The sequence below is a fragment of the Tachypleus tridentatus genome, chromosome 8, assembly GCF_004210375.1.
Source record: "Tachypleus tridentatus isolate NWPU-2018 chromosome 8, ASM421037v1, whole genome shotgun sequence".
Classification (NCBI taxonomy): Eukaryota; Metazoa; Arthropoda; class Merostomata; order Xiphosura; family Limulidae; genus Tachypleus; species Tachypleus tridentatus.
In genome coordinates this window covers 19337546-19359951 of record NC_134832.1, presented here as the reverse complement: position 1 = coordinate 19359951, position 22406 = coordinate 19337546, and the positions used below count along the sequence as shown (strand labels likewise).

Below are 22406 nucleotides of genomic sequence, written 5' to 3'. Positions count from 1 at the left end.
GCAAGAAATAACAACCATTATTGTAATATTCATAACTACTCATTAAAACCGTTCAAGTAAGATCAAATGTTACAAACTAAATTGTACAACAAGGAATTTGTAACTTGGAGCTTAACAATTGTTAATGTACAAAACATTTCAAAAGAAGCTCTTTACACAAGTAAGGAGAAAATTATCTTGTCTACATGTGTGACAAAATGAAAACAACCTCACAGTGATTCTATACTTGGAAACAAACCATTTTTACTGCAACTAGGATAAAGGTTGTAGAATTTTGAATGAGTGATCTAACTGATGTCACTCAAATGTAACTGTTTCATCTTGTGTCATAACACCTTTTATTAAAAGATAACTATTATAATTCCATCAAAATTAGTTATTTAGATTATAAAGTTTTATAAACATTAAACTAAACTACATGTTTGAATTGATGAATTTATTCGTCATGCATAACAAAGCAGTTTTTACTTACTTGGGGTAAAAGAGACATTTACATCTGGATATCCATGGATGTAAGAAACAAAATGTACTAATTTCAGTCTAGTAGGCTTATTAAAATTTACAAAAAAAATCTTCTTTTTCTCTTTTTCTTCATTAAAAAGATACTATTACTGAAATTTTATTAAGTAGTCTGTTTATCAATATCATTTAGTTTTTTTTATAATGATAAATTATTACAATTGCAAATATATCTGACACAGTTTTACATTCTTTGAGCAGGTTAACCAATCTATATATGATTGACTGCTGTTTTGTCATATTGCAGTTAATCTGATTTAATTCAGAACAAATAAAAGCAAATCATTTCTGGGCAGATTATCTTGTCTACATGTGTGACAAAATGAAAACAACCTCACAATGATTCTATACTTGGAAACAAACCCTTTTTACTGCAACTAGGATAAAGGTTGTAGAATTTTGAATGAGTGATCTAACTGATGTCACTCAAATGTAACTGTTTCATCTTGTGTCATAACACCTTTTATTAAAAAATAACTATTATAATTCCATCAAAATTTGTTATTTAGATTATAAAGTTTTATAAACATTAAACTAAACTACATGTTTGAATTTACAAATTGGTAATTTAGTCACATATATAATTATATAAAAACTGATGGTTTAGTCTGTTGTTAATACTGATAAACAGGTGACAGTAGCTTTTTAATGAAGGAAAAAAAACAAGTTGAAGACTTGTAAATTTTAGTAAATAAATATAGACTTTGATTTTAGACACAAATATTTCATGCATATAGAACCACACTAGTTCTGTGTTAGTATGCATGATATTCTTTGTAGACTAAGCTCAAAATCTAGTAGACTTAAGCAGTGACCTAGTAGATTTTTACACCCCTAAGTAGAGTCATTTCATTTGTATGTGTTTGTGTCTATATATATATAAAAATGAAAATGTTTTCATTTTTCAGGTATTCTTCCATTATTGTCAGACCCTAAAGAAGATATTTGTCTAGAGGTGTGCAGAATTTTTGGAAACTTGACGAGGTCTTCGTTAGTAAGAAATTTCCTTGTAACTTCTAAAGGTAGTGAGTCATAACTTATAAGTTTGTGAATATACCATTAAGTGTAGTAGTATCTAATAATAAGTATCATAAGGACACAAAATGTCAGGCATGAATATCCCCCATTTAAAACCACTTTTAAAATGTCTGAATATTAACAATGACTGTTTCAAATTATTGGCTGAACAAAACTAAAGCTTATTGTATTTATAAAGTCACCCAAATCACTATAAACATGTTTATGGTATGAATCAAAATTTCATTATTTCCACAAGTTTTCATCAAAGTGTCTTTTTCCAGACAAGCATACAGAAAAAAATAACAAACCTTATTGCTCTAATTTTTCACAGAACTCTTTCAATATGTGTGTGTGTGTATAAAATGGATGATGTGTGACTTTGAGCATCTAGTAAAATTTGAGGATAAGCTGGTAGAGATTCTAATGGGTAATAAAATTAAATCGGCTATGTACACATCTCACTCTTAGTATTGCTGGGACCCAAAATTATAGCTAATAAAAAGAAAATGAGTATAATAAGCAATTTTATAAAGACAAATGGTGGTTGATCTGTACATAGCATAGCTAACTATAGTAATATAAAAGGTTTTAAGGCTACAAAAAGGATTGAACCAAGAAAGGCAAAACTACAAAAGCTAATTTACTTAAAATTAAAAACATTTAATCCTTATTTTTAAAACTTAAGTAACTAAGTTTTGTAGTTTTTACTTTTTTTCTCTAATACCTTATGTAGCATTAAAACTTAATATTACTGTAGCTGGCTAGTTACATATATATTGATCCATACTTGTCTTTAAACAATATTTAAAAAAAGTATTGTACTTGTGTGTTAAACAAGTGAGCACAATTCTTATAAATTTATTATGAGTTCAAGGCATTCTAGATCTCTGATAACAATCACTATCATCTTCATCAGTGACTCCAGGCTTTCAGGTGACACACCAAATTCAAGGTCATAGCCATTTTAATGATATCTGATATACAAAGTTCATTTAATTGAGAGTTGCAACCTTGTATCTATTATGATATGTCAGCTTCTGATATGGTAATTTTACTGTTCTACTAATTTTTTTAATAAATGTTTTAAACAGTGGGAAGAAAGAGTGTTATTTTCACCAGCATGTACCACACATGCATAAGATGTATTTAATAAAATTTTCAAATAAGAGCAAATCTGAGCTAACTTATTTCCATTACAATTTATTATTTGAAAACAAATCTTGGGTATATTTGTGAACACCTTATTGCAATAAATACAGTTCTTGAAAGTGTTGCTTTATCAGCGAAGTTTTAAGAGAGCATTTGTACATATGCTGATAGCCCACTGAGATTGTCTTGCAGCCACCATGGGAACCACATGCCATTATAACTAACAAAGTTATAAATGTTTTTTACCTTTATCACATTCAACTATGATAAATGTTTTTAGTTGTTCTAGCTTTAAACTTTTCAATACACATTTTTAGAGTACTAAAGTATTGTGTATATGCCATAAACATTTAATTTAAAATATGTATTTTATTTAATTAGCTTGTGGAAAGTTTCAGTTGAATAATATTCAGTGCTAAAGTAATACTCTGTCACTGTAAATATAACAAGGAAATTCATTCTCTATGAAAATCATAACTGTCAACAGGGTGAAAGTGCCTAGCGACTAGTAATTCCTTTTTACTCTTCAAAACCATAGTGGGTTACTAAATTAGGTCATCTTTCTGGTAATACCCTCTTACATTATAAGATGTCCTGTTGAGGTCATTATCCATTAAGTAGGTAAGCACTGGACACTGGAGAAAAAGTTCTTAAATTTATCAATTATTTCAGCTTTAAACTTTAAAACCTAAAAGAAGGAAACCTAAGTATGTTCTTAGACTTCAGTACAACTCGCACTATTTTTTCTGCATCATATTCACTAATAAATAAGTAAATCAGAAACAATATATTCTTTTGTTACAATAGAGTATATTCAGTTAACATTTCTTTCCTTCTGATTACATATTGTGTCTAAACTTAAAGGGATTTTTTTTTAGTTACATACATTATAGTTTAATTATTTGATAATTATTGAAGAAAGTGAGGAAGAGCAACTTAGTAATTATGGATTGTCACCAAGTACCAATGATTTCAAGTATAAATGTTTGAAAAAGTTACATCTAAGACAGTTTCCACAGAACTGTTTGCATTTCTCACCTTGCAGTCAAGAAGACTTACCAAAACATGTTCTATGATCTCCAAAAAATAAATCACTTTGCTATGGTTATAAGTTGTTGTTTGCCATCATACTGGTATATTAGCATAATGTGCTTAATTAATCAAAACTTATTGAATTTTGTTTGTGCTTGAGATGATTTTAAGGATGATAAGGTTTTTACTACTACTAATTAAAACACTGAGTTTATTTAACTGTTGCTGAGGGCATGTGTAAAAGGTTTTAATAGAGCTTTGCAAATGGAAAATTATTTAGTGTGTAAATGATATTGCTTCTAAATTAAACTAATTTTACAAATCAAAACATTTTATAAACTGAAAACTTAACTTTTTTTATATTAAATTTTTAATATAAAAGGATTGTATATTCAGTATATAAGTGTAAATTTTTTTCAACTAATTATATTAATACTTAATGTTCACAGTTTTTCAGATATGGTATTATTTAGTTTGTCTTTCTTGTGTACCATTTGAATGAAATGTACAAATCTAATGGATGTTTTCTGAGGAAATAGTGATTTGTATGAATACAATATAAGTTACTTTTTTCAGTATCAAAGTTTATCTTCTCTTAGTATTTACTTTTCCCATACAGCTCTTTCAGTTTTGGTAAACCTGGTAGAAACAAGAATTACAGGATTGTTACTTGCAGTATGTGGAATCCTGGTTAATATTCTTGGAGATGATGACAAGAAAGAACCATTCTGTCAGTTGAATGGAATTCCAAAGTAAATACTATCACAGTATTCTTTTGAGAATTTGGGTGCAATATATTAAAATTATTTTGAAGCCTCACATAATCATTAAAGTCCATGTTTCTGCATATGGTCATGATCTATTGTATGAATGAGTATTTTGAAAATAGCCTTGACACACAGTTGTTATTGCAAAAGGCTCTGCCATAAAGCTTTCATGTTCAGAGAACCCCCTCCTCCATGTAGTTGTCCATAATCCATAGTGTATGAAGATGATATATTCAAAGTGCCAAATTCAAAAGTCCAATCACATAGAAATCTATAGGCCCTGCATCTCACAACTTAACAGGTATTTCTTCCAATGGAACAGCATGAATACATATTTCATTCTCCAGCTGCTTGAAGTATGCAGCAGTTGAATTGGTATGATTTGAAAGTAATCTGTTTATTTGTGACTTTTATCACCTTTCTAAATGTAGATCCTTCTTGATTATGTTTCATATTGCTGCCTGGGACACAAGACACTCTTTATACTTTTGGACTTTTTCTAGATGATCCTGGTGCCCCAAGGTGATCCATGTTCCTTTGTTTTCCAATTTCATTAAGTATAAGGAATATCCCCAGCTTAAAAATTCTAAATTCCTGACCTGAACATACCTTTAGAATGTGAGTGTGTGAATATTTTTCATCAGAAAGGGCTGTTACATGAATTTCTCAAATTCAGTATGTTTTTGTTGCATCACATTAACAGAAATGTGACAAACAGTATCAAATTATAGCTCTGGTATTTGCCATCCTACTGCAGCTTTATGTTGGCTGTGGCTACTACTGATGGTGAATACTCAAAATAGTTTTAATATAATGCACTCAATCCTGTATATAAGTTTTTGATAAACCTTTGCTTAATAATTTTAAAAGTTTTATTTAGAATTTTGGATTACATTTTAACATAAATGTTAGAAATATGGGAAATTGGGTTGTTAATTTTTTTGTTTTTATTTTCAACATAATTTGAAGCAAAATTTAGATAAAAGTGTTTTATGTGAAATAGGTTTTTATACCTTGGAGTGTTTATCAACAAATTAAATTTTATCATTTGTCATATTAGAAGTATTTAATTTTTTTTTTGTCTGTATACATGTATATATGTTTACTATGTATTTTATGATACAAAATTTAAATTAACATAGAGAAGGTTTATTGATATTCATGAAGTTTTGCAATAAATTTATATTGAATAATGATTTAATATAGTGCAGGGACCAATTAATTCTTCAATCTATAACCTGAGTCATTTAGTCAGGTAAAAGAAAACAAGAACATTCAGCAAATACTCAGAGTAAATCATATATTATAAGAATAATTTTCCAAGTTCTATTCTGCCCTTTTCAAAGTACTTCCTCTGTTATCTGTCATGGTGGTCATAGGTACTTTCTATTTTCAAAACTGCAAATTTCCTTTAATAAGCTTTTATAAAGGATGAAAGTTCAATTTTAGACCACAAATCTTGACAAACTTTACACACATATATCTATGTATGTGGACATCAGCTTCTAAAAGTGAGCTGGAACTGCATCAGAGGGCTTGATAGGTTTGCGAGTTAATGAAATTGCAATTCTTTTAGTTTCTTCAGCAATGTTTCTCATGAAACCAACTGAAAATTTTGAGATATGCCCAAAATCTTGTGAACTTTTGACTGCTGAGCCTTCTTCATTGCACTGGTCTTTTGAGGTTAAGGTAGATTAATTTTATAACTGTATTCTTTCCTTTGGATAAGGATGTTTAGGAATCCATCCCTATCCTAAATTCTTTATTGTTTGATTTTTCTGCATCTGTAGAGAACTTTGAAGGCTCACTTTTTTGAAATGTTATTATTTGGAAATATAACATAAATGTCCTTCCTGGTAAAGAGCAGGGACATAGCCTTAGAGTCGTAAGACATTCACCACAAACTGCAATAGCATGTACAGATTGTTCATATAATATGTAATTAATTTTCTGTACTGTAAAAGGCTTAAGAAAGTTCAGTTCAAAATCGAAGTGTTTTTATTCTCTTAATTTTAAAAGCATGTTCCATTTACAGGTTTTTGTGGTTTTATCATGCTGTAGTAGTACACAGATAGCTTTAATTTTACGTAAAGTATTTTGATGTAGTATTTAAAAGATTATTATCAAACCTGAGATAACTTTATATATTAAAACTTACAAATGTTAAATGAAAATATAAATTGTGAAAAATCTGTAAATTTTATCATATTATTGCCCTTATTTTAAAAGCTAAAAAACAGATACATAGAGACAGTAGTCATTTGTGCTTTATCTATCTAGTAATTGAAAATTATCTTTTAGAAAGTGCTCATAAGTTTTTATTTTTTAGACTGCTGGATATCTTAGAGGATGTTGGCCAACAGGATTGGACACTTAGTGGACTTGTTAGTCAAGTTTTATGGAATTACTGTTGTGGACCTGGTTCTTCAATTGATTGTCTTACAAAATTAGAGAAAAATCGATTAATGAGTCTTCTAGAGAAGCTTATAAGTAAGTAAATGTAATTTGTACAATATGGTTAAAAAACGTCTTACCAGAAGATTTTATGCAGGAAAAAGTGTGATATCTGTAAGTTTTTATTGTTCCTTTTCATATTATTCTCCCACTTTTTATCATGTTTATATTTGAGTGTTTATTTGTGTGATAGGTCTAGTTTACTTAACGTTGTCCATATTTTATATTTGTTTCCAGATTTGTAGATTTTAGGTGTCTAATTCTGACATTTGCTGTATAGTATACTTTTAACATTCACTTTTTATTAAGATATATATTTTAAATTTTTATTTATATATATACTCTTCAAAACAAGAAACGCAAAAGGGATATTTTTGTTATTTTAAAGAGAAATATATGTAATAACGTTACAAGCTCAAAGTATGTGATGTTACATGTGTTAAGGCACTGATTGTCAGACCAAAATGACAATAAAAGTTGTGCACTTTGAAAACGGAGGAAAACATCGGATTTTTTGCCAAAATGCATGCGTGTCCAATAAATTTGTTTGAGAGATCTGCATGTTCTGCAAATGCAACATGTGCAAAATCCCTATAAAGTGACAGGTTCTTGGTTTCCATAGCTCAGTGTTAAGCCACCGACACGCAATACAGTTACGCCAAGACTGACTGAAGCACAATGCAATAACGCCATTGGTCGCTTGGAAGCAGGCGAATCTCGATCAGATGTTGCCAGAGCTGTGAATGTCCACCAAATCACCATCACAAGGCTATGGAATCGTCACCAACAACATGGATCAACTCGTGACCGTCCACGATCTGGCAGACCTCGTGTGACCACGCCCGCTACATCCGGTTACGTCACCTTCGGGATAGGACCACCACTGCGACGTCTACTGCCTCAACCATACCAGGGCTGCGTAGGATTTCCGATTACACCGTACGCAACCGTCTACGAGATTCTTAGGTCCCATGTGCAACCCATCAACGACGTTTTCAACATGACAATGCCCGTCCTCACTCAGCCCGACTCACTACTGTCTTCTTGAGACACCACAACATCAACGTTCTTCCCTGGCCCTCCAGATTACCAGATTTAAATCCCATCGAACATCTTTGGGACGAGTTGGACTGACGTCTGGGACAGCAACAATCTCAACCGCAGACTCTACCTCAGCTTGCAGTAGCTTTGCAGGCTGAGTGGACAGCCATTCCACAGGATGTGATTCGTCATCTCATCGCTTCCATGAACAGGAGATGCCAAGCAGTTATTGATGCTCACGGGGGGGGCATACTCGTTATTGACGTTAAACTTCACCTGGTGAGCATGAACTTCGCCTTTGCAGACTTTGGATGTTCAGCAGTGAATGTGCAAAGTTTCACACGTCATACAGAACTACCCGGAATGAACTTGTTAACAATTTGTCTCATATTTTGCCTTTTGCGTTTCTTTTTTTGAAGAGTATATTTAAGCTGTATTTTATGCAATGTTCAATTCATCAGAGTATTATTTATAACTTTTCTTAGTAGAAATCCTATATTGGACTTTTTAAGAAACATTGAAAAATTTTATTGACCTTGTGATATAAAATCTGATCTTGTAGTTGTTCATTCATAATATACAGAAATTATGAGTTAAAATGAAAAAAAAATGTTTCACAAATATTAATTTTTTAAATATCTTATAGTTTTAACAGTTGGTAATTGACATGAAATGTTTTAATTCTATTCTGGGTAATCGTTTTTTTGCAATTAAGAATTAAAATTATATTCAGAGTGTAGGAAAGATGTGTGTGCATGAATAAAGGAAGTTATGCTTGGAAATTACTACTTTTAACTACTTACTAGCTGGGAGAAAAAAAAACAACTTAGAAGAAAACATTCCCTGGCTGTACACACCCTGAATTATTTTCCATCATCCAACACATTTAAAAAGGCAATAACTTGTGAGTAAAAATAATAAGAGTTAATTCTCTTCCAGCAAACAGGCTAATTTGATTTTAATTGTTACTTTATTTAACATTTTTTGTAACGAAATCTTGTAACTGTTACACAGAAAAAAACAACAATGAAGTACATTATTTTCATGCCAGTTCCTTATAGGAGTTGATAATGTAAAAACACATGAATTTTTGAAATTACAAAAATATATATATTTATTGCATTCACAAGCTTTTTTTATTATAATAATTCCTCATGCTAACTTGGTGGGAAAATAATGTCAGGAATATTTCATGAATATGCTTACAGGAAATTTTTAAATATTTTGTGTATATGCAAGAAGTAAATCACTTTGTCTTAAGAACTGCCTTTTTATCATATTTTTATTTCTTATGCTAAGATTTTTTATTATAAAATATCAAGCAAATCACAGTATTTACTGAGAAAGGTCAGTTTTTAATGAAAATTAGAAATATGACATATTTATTAAGGGCTGAATGACAGAAAATATGATTGTTTTAGCTGAATAGCATCCAATATTTCTTCATAGCACTTTACATTCTTGTTTTTAATTTTTCAGACAAATATGAGGAAGATAGTTATTTGGGTGATGAGGATTCATCCTCGATGGTTGTTTCTGATACTTGCTTTTCTTCAGTAGCATCTCAACTTCTGGATGTAATAAGCATATGGCCATCTTAGCTGTCAGTTTAAAAAAATTAGAATTTGCTAGTCTACTATTTTGTTAGGTTGTTTTATCTGTTATTTTTATTAGTTTGTTGATTTTTACTTTTAACTTATTGTTGGTTTTTTCATTTTTTTATCTTAATGCTCATTACTTGTCTTTGATTTTTTTAATGAAATTGAAGAAAAGTTACTTTAACAGATGATTGTTTTAATTTATGTATTTGTGAAATGTATTTAAAAGTCCCAAATCTGTCCATAATAATTTAATTTTTATTGCATTTTATGTGAATTAAAAAAATTGATATTCATTATATCATTATTCAGGTTTTGAAAGTTCACCTGAACATAGTTAACTCTTACTATTGTTTGTTTGTTTGTTATATTCTAAGGATGTGGAAACTCATTCTACCCTTTAAAAAGATTTTTTTTCAAACAGAACAGTTAAAGTATTGTTGTTATAAAATATGCAGTTATTGAATACATCACTTTTTAGGAGTATTAACATGTTGTCATATTTAAACTTATAGTTGTGAAAGGCATGAAATATGATTTTGATCATTTGTATAATAAACCGTAACTGTAGCTTCCAGTGCTCAATAGCCAAAAACATTGCCACCTATCACAGTTTACTCACAGGAAGAGTAAATAAATAAAATCTGCTACTAATTTATTTTGTGAAAGATGGAAAGTAAAATTACATCAAATTTCAAAACTTAAAATGCACTTTAAACAAAAACAGATAAATGAAATTATTTCTCTATGCTGTGTTACCAAGGTATTCATCCTCTTAATCTTTTTGAGAAAATGTTTTTAATGATTGTTTTAATATCAATATTTTTATTACATACCAAGAACATTTTCATATAGCCTGGAGTCAAAATTAGTAAGTGTATAACGCTATTATTTGTCTTTGATATATCTGTATAACAATCTTGATAAGGACTGCCTACAGCATTTATTTATTAAAATTTACTGTAAACCCTTTTATTAACAGTTAATAGGGTATAAAGAAGATGAAATTTTCTAATCCTTCAACCATTAGATTCAGTGTTATTCAATTATAGTAAACACTTATTGCAGTAATATCACTTTGATAAAAGCAACCTTCTTCATGTAAATACACTGACAATAAAATTATCAGTCTAACATTAGTATTTTTTTTTGTTGTTGGAATACTTAATATGTAATTAAATCATTGTACCTGAGGACTCAGTCTTAAACTGCAGCTACTAGTCACTAAATGTTTTGAATATAATTAAAGTTATTAAAACAAATATAAGAAAAGTATTAAGGAATATCAGTTAGCACAGAAATGGTTTGTGATAATTTTTTTTTGAAGAAGTGGTTACCTTTCTAATCTCAGTTTACAAGAACTAAGAGAAACAGATTAATTAATTTTAATTGTACCTCAGCAATGTTATATTCTAGTCAGTTGATTGAAATTTAGCATTTATAAAAGTTGTGTATTATCTTGTAATAAGTTATTTATATTAATCTATATCTAAAAGCCCTGAAATTGGTAATTATAGTTAAACAGTTTATTATGTTTATGTAATTATGTGATTTTGTTTTGGTTTGGTTTATGTACAAGAAAATGTTAGTTTTATTAATTTTATATTACTTCAAATTCACAAAATGTGTTATAAATGATGAAAGAAACAAATTTGAAAAAATTATGTTTGTTCTAGGATTTCTTACTGAAAAATTGTTTTATTGACTTTTTAAGGTTATGTGTAATATTACACACATAATTTCTATTAAAACCAAAGGCTTCATTTATAAAAAACCCAAGACTTTTATCCACATGTTTTGCATACATATTGTATTAACCAACTATATGAATATATGTGCTATTAAGTAATATAAAAGAAAATATTAATATATTTGAAAGGAACACTATCTGTACTTTGTCCAACAGTCATCAGCCCAGTTATGAGGTATACCTTTTTCAGTTTGTTGGATTGGCAAGTACAATTTCACATGAACACAGTGCTCATTTTCTTAAACTAATTTTAATTAAAACATAACTCATATTGGTTAAAGCTAGGTATTTAGTGCAATCTGATAATAGGTTAACCATGAAGCTCATTAATCTGTTCCATGATTTGCCCGAGATAACTTGGATACCCTCTCTGTTTCAAAAAGTGTGTTACAAACAGTGTCCATTAGATGGTATTAGAAATGCTGTTTTTGCTTATCAATGTGAGGACTATTCCAAGTTATGTATCATAAACACTGAAGAACAGTGTCCCTGTTGAAACTGTAGTTTCATTGTAGTAATATTTGTCGTCTACAAATCAAGACATGTACCATATAAATATAAACTATATTTTATGCAGAAATATAGCAACAGATAATAAAAGGACTTCTTCATTAATATACAACTATAAGCTGTTAAAAGGGGAAATAAAAAACCTGACTTCTCTTGAACCCACTGAAAGAAAAAAGACAAACACAGAAGGGGTTAATCAAATCTGAATAAAGACTAAGTCATTTTGAATAACTTTGTAACCACTATGTAACCATACATATTTTAACTAAATCTATCTTCATGAAACTTGCCAAGTTTGTAATAAATATTAAAAGTCTGTTGCACACAAAATATCAGGTTTTTTAATAAAGTAATTTTTGCTAAAGGTTTGGCTGGGAATACGTATGAAGCCTTTACTGAGTCAGTCTGGGTGAAAGGTGATTTCACATGCTAAGAATAAAAATATTTCTATCTTAGTTTTTATACTTCAGTAGCTTAACCTTTAAAACCTTAATGAATATAAATGTTTTTGTATAAAATTTATATCTTATTTTCTACACAAAAATGTTGGCTGCAGCAAGATTTTCTGTAGTGAACATTGAAAAATATGAAATAAAATAAAGTACTTTTTGTTTTTTCTAGAATGACTACAGACTGTAACACAAAATTACACTTATTTATATTTATTTATTGAGTTTTAGGTGTCAACATTTCACAATTACTTTTGTTTAATTTTGGTGCTTTATTACTATATGTACAATATATATAACAGTTGCAACAAGCATGACATGATGTCACATATTTGCCAGTACAACCTAATAAATTTAAATTTTGCATTTTAGTTAAAAAATATATATAAAACAATAAATTAAAAAATTACATATAAAGACATCTTAGCACTTACCTTAGTCCTTAACTGGTTTGAATTTGAGTGCCTGCTTTTATTAGCCTTTTTTTTTGTGATTGTTTGTTGTCTAAAATAATTCATTCAGCTTTCAAATATGCATCTTTGAACAAACAAACATATTATGAACTAAAATAAAATGGCCCAAAACTTTCCAACTTGAACTCCTATAAATAGGTTAACAATTTTCATGAATCTTTGCAGCACTGAAGTAATGGCTTTCACCATGCAGATAAAAATATATATTGTTAGAATCAGGTAGTTCACAAAATGTCCTTTTTGTTGACTATAAACATGTACCAGACACAATGAAGAGTTAGGAAGATCTATACTTGGTGGTTGTAATAAATTTACCGATATCTTAGAAAGTAAAGAATTTACTTAAATTTAAAAAGTTTAATTATAAACCATATTTTAATGTCAAGTTTATTGACAAATACTTCTTATAGTTTGATTAAATTTTGGATGTGACTGTCCACAGCTATAGTTTCATTTAAGACTCGGATAGTCAGAATAGCTGTGAACTAATTTTGATTAATCTTCCAGGTAGGTCGCTAATGATGTCAGTTGATTCTATTGATTTTAATAAACCAGAAATTAATATAATGATTTTAGAAAACTATTAGAAAGCTTGGATGCAGCAGGTGCTTCTTTTCAGTATTCATACCATAAGCATCAGAAACAATACCTTCACAATATCATTATTTTAAAAATTATGTTGAAGTAGAAATATTTTGATGATTTTCTTTAATAGAAAACTGTCAAAGAATTTGTAACTGGTATGTTAAATTTAACAATGCTATTTTGAAAAAAATAACATTTACATATATCTTTTTGTCAGTAATATTGTCAAGAATATTTTGTAAGTTATAATGACATTGATTAGTTTTCATAAGCACAATAAGTATCAAGCATTATGAAAAATTTATTAGAAATAATTAAAAGCAGCATTAGCATGTGTTAGAGCAGTCACATTTTTTCATGTTTTATATATATCTTATTAGACTCAGTCAGTAGAAATCTTGCATATGAACATTAAATCAGGATTTTTAATTAAGTGACTTAATATGGATATCATATTTCAAACAAATAATGAAACTAAAAGTTACATAATGAGGTGTACTGTTAATACTGTTATTCAAAGGACAACTTTATAAAGCTAAGACAATAATTGCACACCTGCACATTTTACACATGTAGGCAAATACACTAGTTTCAAAGTTTCAGTCTTAAAAATTGTATTTTATTAGCATGTGTAACACTATGAACATTGTGTACATGAGAAATATTTTTACCATGTATTTATCTGAAATTACAAGTTACAGATATGAACATATGCTGACTTGTGCCTTATGTCATAACTGTGATATACATGTAACTAGTGCTCTGTTTCAGAAATATTTGAATATGTTCATACATATGGCCTGATATTTGTAATGCATTACCAAAAAAAATAAAGACTTGCACCTGTTGGTCAATTCTGTGTTAGTTTGTTGTTTTTTTCAATCAACATAATCATATGTAGTCAGAAACTGAAAACTGACACTGTATTTTCAGACAGGCATACTGAATCACACCACATGATTTGTATAATAAATATACACTGTATGTACAACCACTTCAGATGTATACAGCAATTAAAATCCCACAACAAAATATTTTTTAAATTTTTTATATTTTTTTTTCACAGAAAGTTAACATTTAATTTGCAATTTAGGCCAAAGGCTCTTTTAAATTTGCAAGGTTATTAAAATTTAATTAACCATCATGCTAAACAACAATATCACAAATTATTATAAAACTGTTGTTTGTTATAAGTGTCCTATTACTTATTTGTATAATACATAATTTTCTATTGAAAATGATATTATGATCTAGAACTTTATATAAGTTTAAGGAAGTGAAATTATTTGATGATTACTTCTTGTTTTTCTTAAGAATATATCTGCAACAAAAGTAAAATATTTGTATAACATTATGAACAAAAAGATATTTCCAAAATTCAGTTTCTCAAGTACAAAGTTTACTGCTTTTATACCAGTAGTATATTTGTTGATTTTAAGGCTTTGGAAGATGCTGTAGGTGTCTGTTGCCATAAGTCAATGTACCTTATTAATATCTGTATAAAAAGTGGCAAGGAAACAAGAAGAATACAGTACAACCAATATGCAAGAGGCCTAGTGGAACTCAGAGGCCATAACCACAATCCTCGACGTACACTGTCCCTGAGATGATGGCTCAGCACTGCTACAGTAAACAACAATCCAAGCTTAACCAACCAGGATATTTTCAATACAACTGCAAAAATGACTATACATAATGATGCAAGAAACAGTACACTTGTACAGTGAAATGGTGGGCGACTTCCTAAGTTCAGTGCATCCTATAGAGAAATATATTTCTTCACTTAGGCCAACATTAAACAGACATTATAAATATTAATTTTGGTTTCCATTTTTGAACAGATACAGAGAGAAATGAGAAAATTTCATAATCAGCCATATATAATGTTAGGTTAAAAAATACTGATAACATGCTGAAAAGACACAAGTTAAATAATGATTCACTGCATAATTTTAATTCTAAAACATTTATATGAAAACAATAATAGATAATTTTTACCCAGTAAAACATTTCCACAGTATGATAATGCAAAAAATTAAAACAGGAGAACTGGTGAACAGACATGAATCTGCTAACCTCCAGTTAGGATAAAATAATATTTTCCAATATTAGCATATAATCTATTTAAAACTTTAATAATTAAAACTAAATAACAAACATAAATATTGACTGGGTTTAATTTCGTTAATCATTAAAACATATAATGATATATCAACAAATATACATATTAAGAAACCAACGTTTTACTAACATGAAATATAGTACTTGATACCTTTAGCCTAAATGATTTGGCCATCATAAAATGGTCCAGGTCAACTACACAGGCTATAAATCCACACAAAAGTGCTTCAGCTAATAAACTCTTCAAAAAAATGTTAGATGGTTCATCAAATCTTGTTGCTGTTCCACTAACTGCAACAAGGATCCAACTTATTACAGCTATTAAGCCATGTGTACTGTTGTCAGTCAGTACACGAAGAAAGTCACTCTGTTGAATAATTCTTGTTGCTAATAACCCATCACCTATAAAGGATACCAGCAGTAAGAGAATAATTAAACCTGCACATTTAATCGAGTGGGCTGTTAATAACATGATATAAACCTGATGTTAGGTTTAAATTAGTGTACCTGATCTAGTGACAGTGCGATAATTTTCGGAAACTTGAGTAATACACTTCAAGTTCTTAGTGTATTGTTAATAAATTATTAGAGTGAATTTTATTCTTAACCACTAACTACAAATTGTAATGTATAAAGTACTAGTACCCCCAAATTTTGAGCATGAACTATGTCAAGGAATTTTAAATCTTCATTAACATTAGAACATTTTCTAAGTTTCCCTCGTTTTCGGTTCAACATAATTCCACGTAATTATAGTAACGCCGAAATTATGCATACGTCACCAACTAAATTCGAAGCCATGGAAATACTTTCACTAGTCGCTAAAGGTACACCCTTTTCCATACACTCCTATCCTTATCATCATTAACTTTTTCTTAAACTTCACAAACAATAGACATCCGCTGTCCAAAATCAATATGTAGCTAATATTTTAATAGTGGCAATAAATTAAAATAAAATAAAATACTCTTAGAACCGAACCCGAAACCATTATTATGCTCATGCGCAAGATTACCGCCTAACAAGACACGAGCCTAACTTAAAATCTAAATGATTTTTTTTTTGTTCGTTGGAATTGGTTTTATAACTGACGTTTTTACCGACAGATTTTATATTCTAGTTATTGTTGAGCTATGTTCAGGTAAAATAAATTATTCCTAGAATAATGAGATAGTTCCGTTTAATGCCAGTGTTGTTAGACATTCACGTTTTTAGGATTTTTTTGTCTCCATCGGAGACATTAAAAGTATTAAAATGTCTCAATTTCTCTGTACCTCTATGTAAGTTTGATAATGTATGCTTTTTCATTATACATGATTTTTTAACGTTTTACTTGAAGAATACCTGCCAAAGACCGATCACATAATACAGAGTATATCAGGACATGGTTTATAACCTCAAGGCCATCGCGAGAACAAGAATTTTGACAAATAAACAAGGACGATCTGATCTTTTCATTCATTTTACCCCTAACTATTGTCATTACGTAAATCATCAAGCAGTAATTATAGAGATCCACACACAAATGTAACTTTTCAAACCTCAAATCCTTTCGAAGGTAAGATTTAATAGTGCACTTATGTCTTTCAAAAGGAAAATAAGTGAGATAACTGCAGCCTTATGGTGAATAACAAAAACTCTTTTAGGCCTATATAATATTTATACCACAGGTTGGCCCGTACGTCCCTATCCATCCATATGTTATTATGTTATATTCAATTATACATGTATTATAAATTTGTTTATTTTTTTTCAGAGAAATATGGCCGATGTAAGCCCATTTACACTTGAAGAGCGTATTGTGACAAGTACATGGGTGCATGAGCGTGAGAATACTGATGACACCACACAGATACACTGGATACATAAGATATATGGATAGGTAGGGACTTACGGGCCACCCTGTATATTGTAATTATTGTGTGATAATATAGTGTAACTGGTAATTACTGAGTTCAGTGCTTTGTTACCATAATGATTTCATACAATTACAAACATTTTCGAATACTTTGACAAAACAAAGTGATTTGAAGATACACAGATGGGTATTTTAACACTTTCACCACACCTTATCAAAAGCTACATGCTCATTTATTTATTCATCAAAACAAACGCAGTCATAGTGACTGATGAAACATCTAATATATTCCCTTCCACTGCTGTGTTTCTCAACTTAACCTGTCATCAAGAAGCCAAAATAATTGCATTTGCAGATCTGTTTAGACACATAAAATAAAATAAAAATTAGAAAAAGAAAACGAAGAGGCAACATTTTCTTTAGAGTATATTCAACACTCTTTAGGTGTGTTTTAATTTAATTTTTTATTGTTAATTAAATGAACTATGAATAAATTCTGTTTGTTTATTGTTTTAAAACCCAGTGCAGGAAATATCATATTGTTTAGCAAATGGTAACAAATGTGTTAATACAATTTAAACTTTTTTTCATTTATTACAGTATCAGGTAAAAATGCCTTAGCTTTTAACTCTGGAAATATGGTAATTCCCTCAGTTACAAAATACCGCATTTTTTAAAAAATACTTGGTTTCGTAAAAATGGAAAAAAGACACCAGACACACAGTAAAATACAAAAGGCACAATTAATATTACAACATAAACTTATTGTATAAGTGCTTGATTTGAAGGATGGACTATCGCTTGTACTGAATCAGAACTAATTTCTCTCAAATCAGACTGAGATCATATATAGATTATTAAGTTTAACATTATTTACTTCATAGGTATCAGTAAATACACCCAGAGAGAGCAGTATTATCCACTTGAATTGTCAATCTCATTCGAGCATCTGAGAGTCCATAATTTCGAATACTACCTAATTTTAATTAAAATTGATAAAAATTATAGTTCATCAACTTAATCTAGTTAATAACGAAACAACGTTGTCCAGCTACTTGATGATATAACAGCCTCTCGACCACTACCCTATGTATCATATTCCCAATTGGTTCCAGTATTAAAGAGAATGGGCCTGGCATGGCCAAGCGCGTAAGGCGCGCGACTCGTAATCCGAGGATCGTGGGTTCGCGCCCACGTCGCGCCAAACATGCTCGCCCTCCCAGCCGTGGGGGCGTTATAACGTTACGGTCAATCCCACTATTCGTTGGTAAATGAGTAGCCCAAGAGTTGGCGGTGGGTGGTGATGACTCGCTGCCTTCCCTCTAGTCTCACACTGCTAAATTAGGGACGGCTAGCACGGATAGCCCTCGAGTAGCTTTGTGCGAAATTCAAAACAAACAAACAAACAAACAATTAAAGAGAAGGCAAAATAACACGTATAGCGTGGTTGATACATACTAGATTCTTCTTTATTTTCACTTACGAGTTTTATAATTAAAGAATATTGCTGTCTACATTTATTACAAGTTGCATCATTGCAGCTTTGTGAAGAACAAATGTGGCCTCAATAGAATGACGAGCGACAATTGTAGCTAGAATGATATATTAAAGTAATATTTTAAGACTGCTTATATTCAAAATAACTGATATATTTAAAATAATACTTTGTTAATACAAACAAGCAGAAGATGCATGATTTGTTTATATACTACAATTTTCATCTTTTTCTGAATTCAACTTTTTCCTTAAACCGATTCATACTTTTAATTTTAAAACAAATAAAATCAACATACATGTCCAAGTCAAAGAGTATTCTAACTTTCTCTTGTATCTGTAGCATTTACATACGACATAATCCTTTAAGTTTCACTGTGTCGGTATTTGGGTATTGATGTTAAATACCCAGGAGGGTCAGGTCCTTGGACCTCTTCCTCCCTCCCGAACGATTATAGCGTCTGTCTTTAGGGAATTTTTTTTTATAGCTTTGGGCCAGAGTAAAAGTATAACATCATACTCAGGCCCATTTCAGGGCTCAGTCCATGCATGGACGAACAAGAAGTTTTTTTTTCCTTTTATTATTTCTCTTGTATTTTTTCTTCATTTTTTATTTTTTTTGTATTTTCATATATATATATATTTTTTTGTAGTTTTCTCCTTTTTCTTCATAGAGAGAATGCTACAACTATTTGTAGTAATAATCCTTTAAGAAAGAAAAAGCTTGTTTGTTTTGAATTTCGCGCAAAACTGCTCGAGGGCTATCTGCGCTAGCCGTTCCCAATTTAGCAGTGTAAGACTAGAAAGAAGGCAGCTAGTCATCACCACCCACCGCCAACTCTTGGGCTACTCTTTTACCAACGAATAGTGGGATTGACCGAAACATTATAACGCCCACACGGCTGAAAGGACAAGCATGTTTTGTGCAACCGGGATTTGAACCCGCGACCCTCAGATTACAAGTTGAGCATCTTAACTCACCTGGCCGGCCCGGCATGGCCAAGCGCGTAAGGCGCGCGACTCGTAATCCGAGGGTCGCGGGTTCGCGCCACCGTCGCGCCAAACCTGCTCGCCCTCCCAGCCGTGGGGGCGTTATAATGTGACGGTCAATCCCACTATTCGTTGGTAAAAGAGTAGCCCAAGAGTTGGCGGTGGGTGGTGATGACTAGCTGCCTTCCCTCTAGTCTTACACTGCTAAATTAGGGACGGCTAGCACAGATAGCCCTCGAGTAGCTTTGTGCGAAATTAAAAACAAACAAACAAAGAAAGGAAGATATCAACACTGCTTTAGAGAGAAAAATTTGTGAGAGAAAATGTGTCTGACATTTTCAAATATTTATACAGCTCAGGAAAGATTTTATTTATCAATGAGCTAAAAAATCATTGTTGAAATTTTCAGGAGAAGATGATGATGATGCGTGTGTGTTTTTCTTAGAGCAAAGTCACAGCAGGTTATTTGCTGAGTCTAAGAGGGAAATCGAACATCTGATTTTAGTATTGTAAATTCGTAGACTTACCGCTGCACCAGCGGGAAACAGGAGAAGATGGAGACAAAGCTAGTGCGCTGATTTGAAACTTGTACGTGATTTCTTTCAATATGTACATGAAAACGAACTATAAGAAAAGAAAACTATCCGAATCCGGCTATCACTCTGAGGGTACTTCTTATTTATTCTGTAAAAGTGACAGGTGCTGAGGGTAGCTTTAGCAAGCTTAAACTTATTAAAGCTTTATGTCGTTCTACCACATTTGTTAAAATACTTTCAGCTTTGGCCATGATATCCATTCAAAATGAAAAAGTCCGTGAACCTATATATGATGAACTGTTTGCTAAGTTTGCTACAAACAACAGTCATAGAAAGCCCTTTCTCTAGCCGCTAACAGTCAGACACTTGGAAAAAATTACAGTGACTTTTAGAAGCATATGTGTTATTCTCTGAGTCTGAGGAGAGTAAGATGTGTGTAGTACCCTGTATTAATACAATTAAACGTTCCATAAACGAAATTTCGTCTGAACTTTGAGGCTTATATATATATTTATATATGTATAACTTAATCGATTTTTATATATTTACTAAATATAATTATAAAATGTTACCTAAAATAGGGTATTAAGTATATTCATTTATCTTTTTCATTGTTTAAAAGCATATTTAAATAAATAAATAAAAAGGTCCATTTCTAACTTTCACCGTAACCCTTGATTACAATATAACAAATAAATTACCCAAGAATACTAATAAACAATAAAAATCAGCATCACAAAATTACCATAATTAAAAATATAAAAGTAAACCTAATGAACGAAGAAAAATGTGAAATGTGCCTTTAGCACATGATACATAAGAAACCTTTTAAAATTAATGATACATAATATATGATTAAGCTCTTTAACAAAGACGTGAGAACATACTTATTAAGACAAAACAAATATAAATGCTATTCAGCATATTTATAATAAGACCATATTAAAGCACTGATCACCTTTAGGTTAAGGCGCTCGACTCGTAATCTGAGGATTCGAATCACTGTAACACTAAATATGCTCGCCCTTTTAGCCGTGGGGGCATAATAATGTGACGTTCAATCCCACTATTTGTTGATAAAATAATAGCCCAAGAGTTGGCTGTGGGTGGTGATGACTAGCTAAGCTGTCTTCCCTTTAGTCTTACACTGTTAAATTAGGGACTGCTAGCGAAGTTAGCCCTAGTGTAGCTTTGCGCGAAATTCTAAATAAACGAAGCCACCTTTAGAAGAAAGGCGAATAACATTCTATGTAGAAAGGTAATATAAAATTAGATGAAAACTTTTCATGAGTAATAGGTAAAAAAAACAACAAACAGAACTCAATATAAAATGGCTCCTTTAAATCATAATACCATTATGTAGAATATGTTATACACACACACATAGAAAAAACAATGAATACTACATTTATTTATTATAATGAAGAAGTAACTATTTGAAATGGAGTCATAAACTATAAATATAACTTAAAACAGCCTTTAATATAAAATAAACCCTTTAATAACCTTTTAATAACTTGTAGAAAAGAAAGGCTCAGAGATATGTACAATGTGAACAACCAGAGGTAAAATTCTGCTTGTACTTACTACCTGGACTGATTTATATTTTTAATGTTAGTACTCACTTCGAGGACTTGTTTGTTTTTGTCCAGTCCACATTTCTTATTTACTACTTTCAGAAAGCAGAAACGTCATAGCTTACAAAATGTAAATAATAATTAAATATTCAAATGAACCAATAAATGTCTTAACGTTATTAATTCTTCTTGGCAGCCAAATCATAAGCAGAAGTTATTTAATTGCTTTGATGACAGTTATTGTTAAATCAGTTGAGTATTTTCTCTCTGATTACGTAATTTATATGGTTGGCCATTAATGAAAAAACATATACAAATGATGCATTTTATTGGTTGATGCACCGTTAGTGGCATTTATCCGTGATATTAGCATATATAATGTTGTTGTTTTTTTGCCATTCATTTGAATGGGAAACAAAAAACAACAACACCTGGAGTTAGTTCACGGTTATGAATTTTTTAAAATTAGTTGCCTGTTTAATA

At 30.5% G+C, this 22406-nt stretch overlaps 2 protein-coding genes across 13 annotated transcripts in view; one reads left to right on the top strand and one right to left on the bottom strand.

The window, feature by feature from the left end:
• LOC143258625 (armadillo repeat-containing protein 2) overlaps positions 1-12460 on the top strand; it is a 59600-nt gene extending 47140 nt beyond the window's left edge. For all 11 annotated transcript variants that reach the window (XM_076517849.1, XM_076517853.1, XM_076517852.1 and 8 more), the window contains 4 exons: positions 1428-1541; positions 4340-4472; positions 6817-6977; positions 9462-12460. In XM_076517849.1, coding sequence (XP_076373964.1) covers positions 1428-1541; positions 4340-4472; positions 6817-6977; positions 9462-9583 — 530 coding nt within the window. In that variant the 3' untranslated portion in view covers positions 9584-12460. The remainder of the gene's footprint in view (positions 1-1427; positions 1542-4339; positions 4473-6816; positions 6978-9461) is intronic.
• LOC143258627 (transmembrane protein 267) lies at positions 11880-16504 on the bottom strand. 2 transcript variants are annotated; one of them, XM_076517860.1, is made up of 2 exons: positions 15599-16504; positions 11880-15106 (listed from the first exon to the last, which is right to left on the bottom strand). In XM_076517860.1, the coding sequence occupies exons 1-2, from the start codon at positions 15938-15940 to the stop codon at positions 14756-14758; spliced, it is 693 nt and encodes a 230-aa protein (XP_076373975.1). In that variant the 5' UTR covers positions 15941-16504; the 3' UTR covers positions 11880-14755. The 2 variants fall into 2 exon arrangements, with proteins under 2 accessions (XP_076373975.1, XP_076373976.1); XM_076517861.1 differs by having other exon boundaries at positions 15620-16499.
• Positions 16505-22406: the final 5902 nt, after the last annotated feature.

Bases quoted from the DNA above. Each gene is read 5' to 3' on its own strand.
- LOC143258627 (XM_076517860.1), bottom strand. From the start codon at position 15,940: ATGTTATTAACAGCCCACTCGATTAAATGTGCAGGTTTAATTATTCTC. The intron at 15,107-15,598 runs GTTAGTAAAACG...ATTTCTCTATAG, and splicing joins TATCAAGTACTATATTTCAT to GATGCACTGAACTTAGGAAG.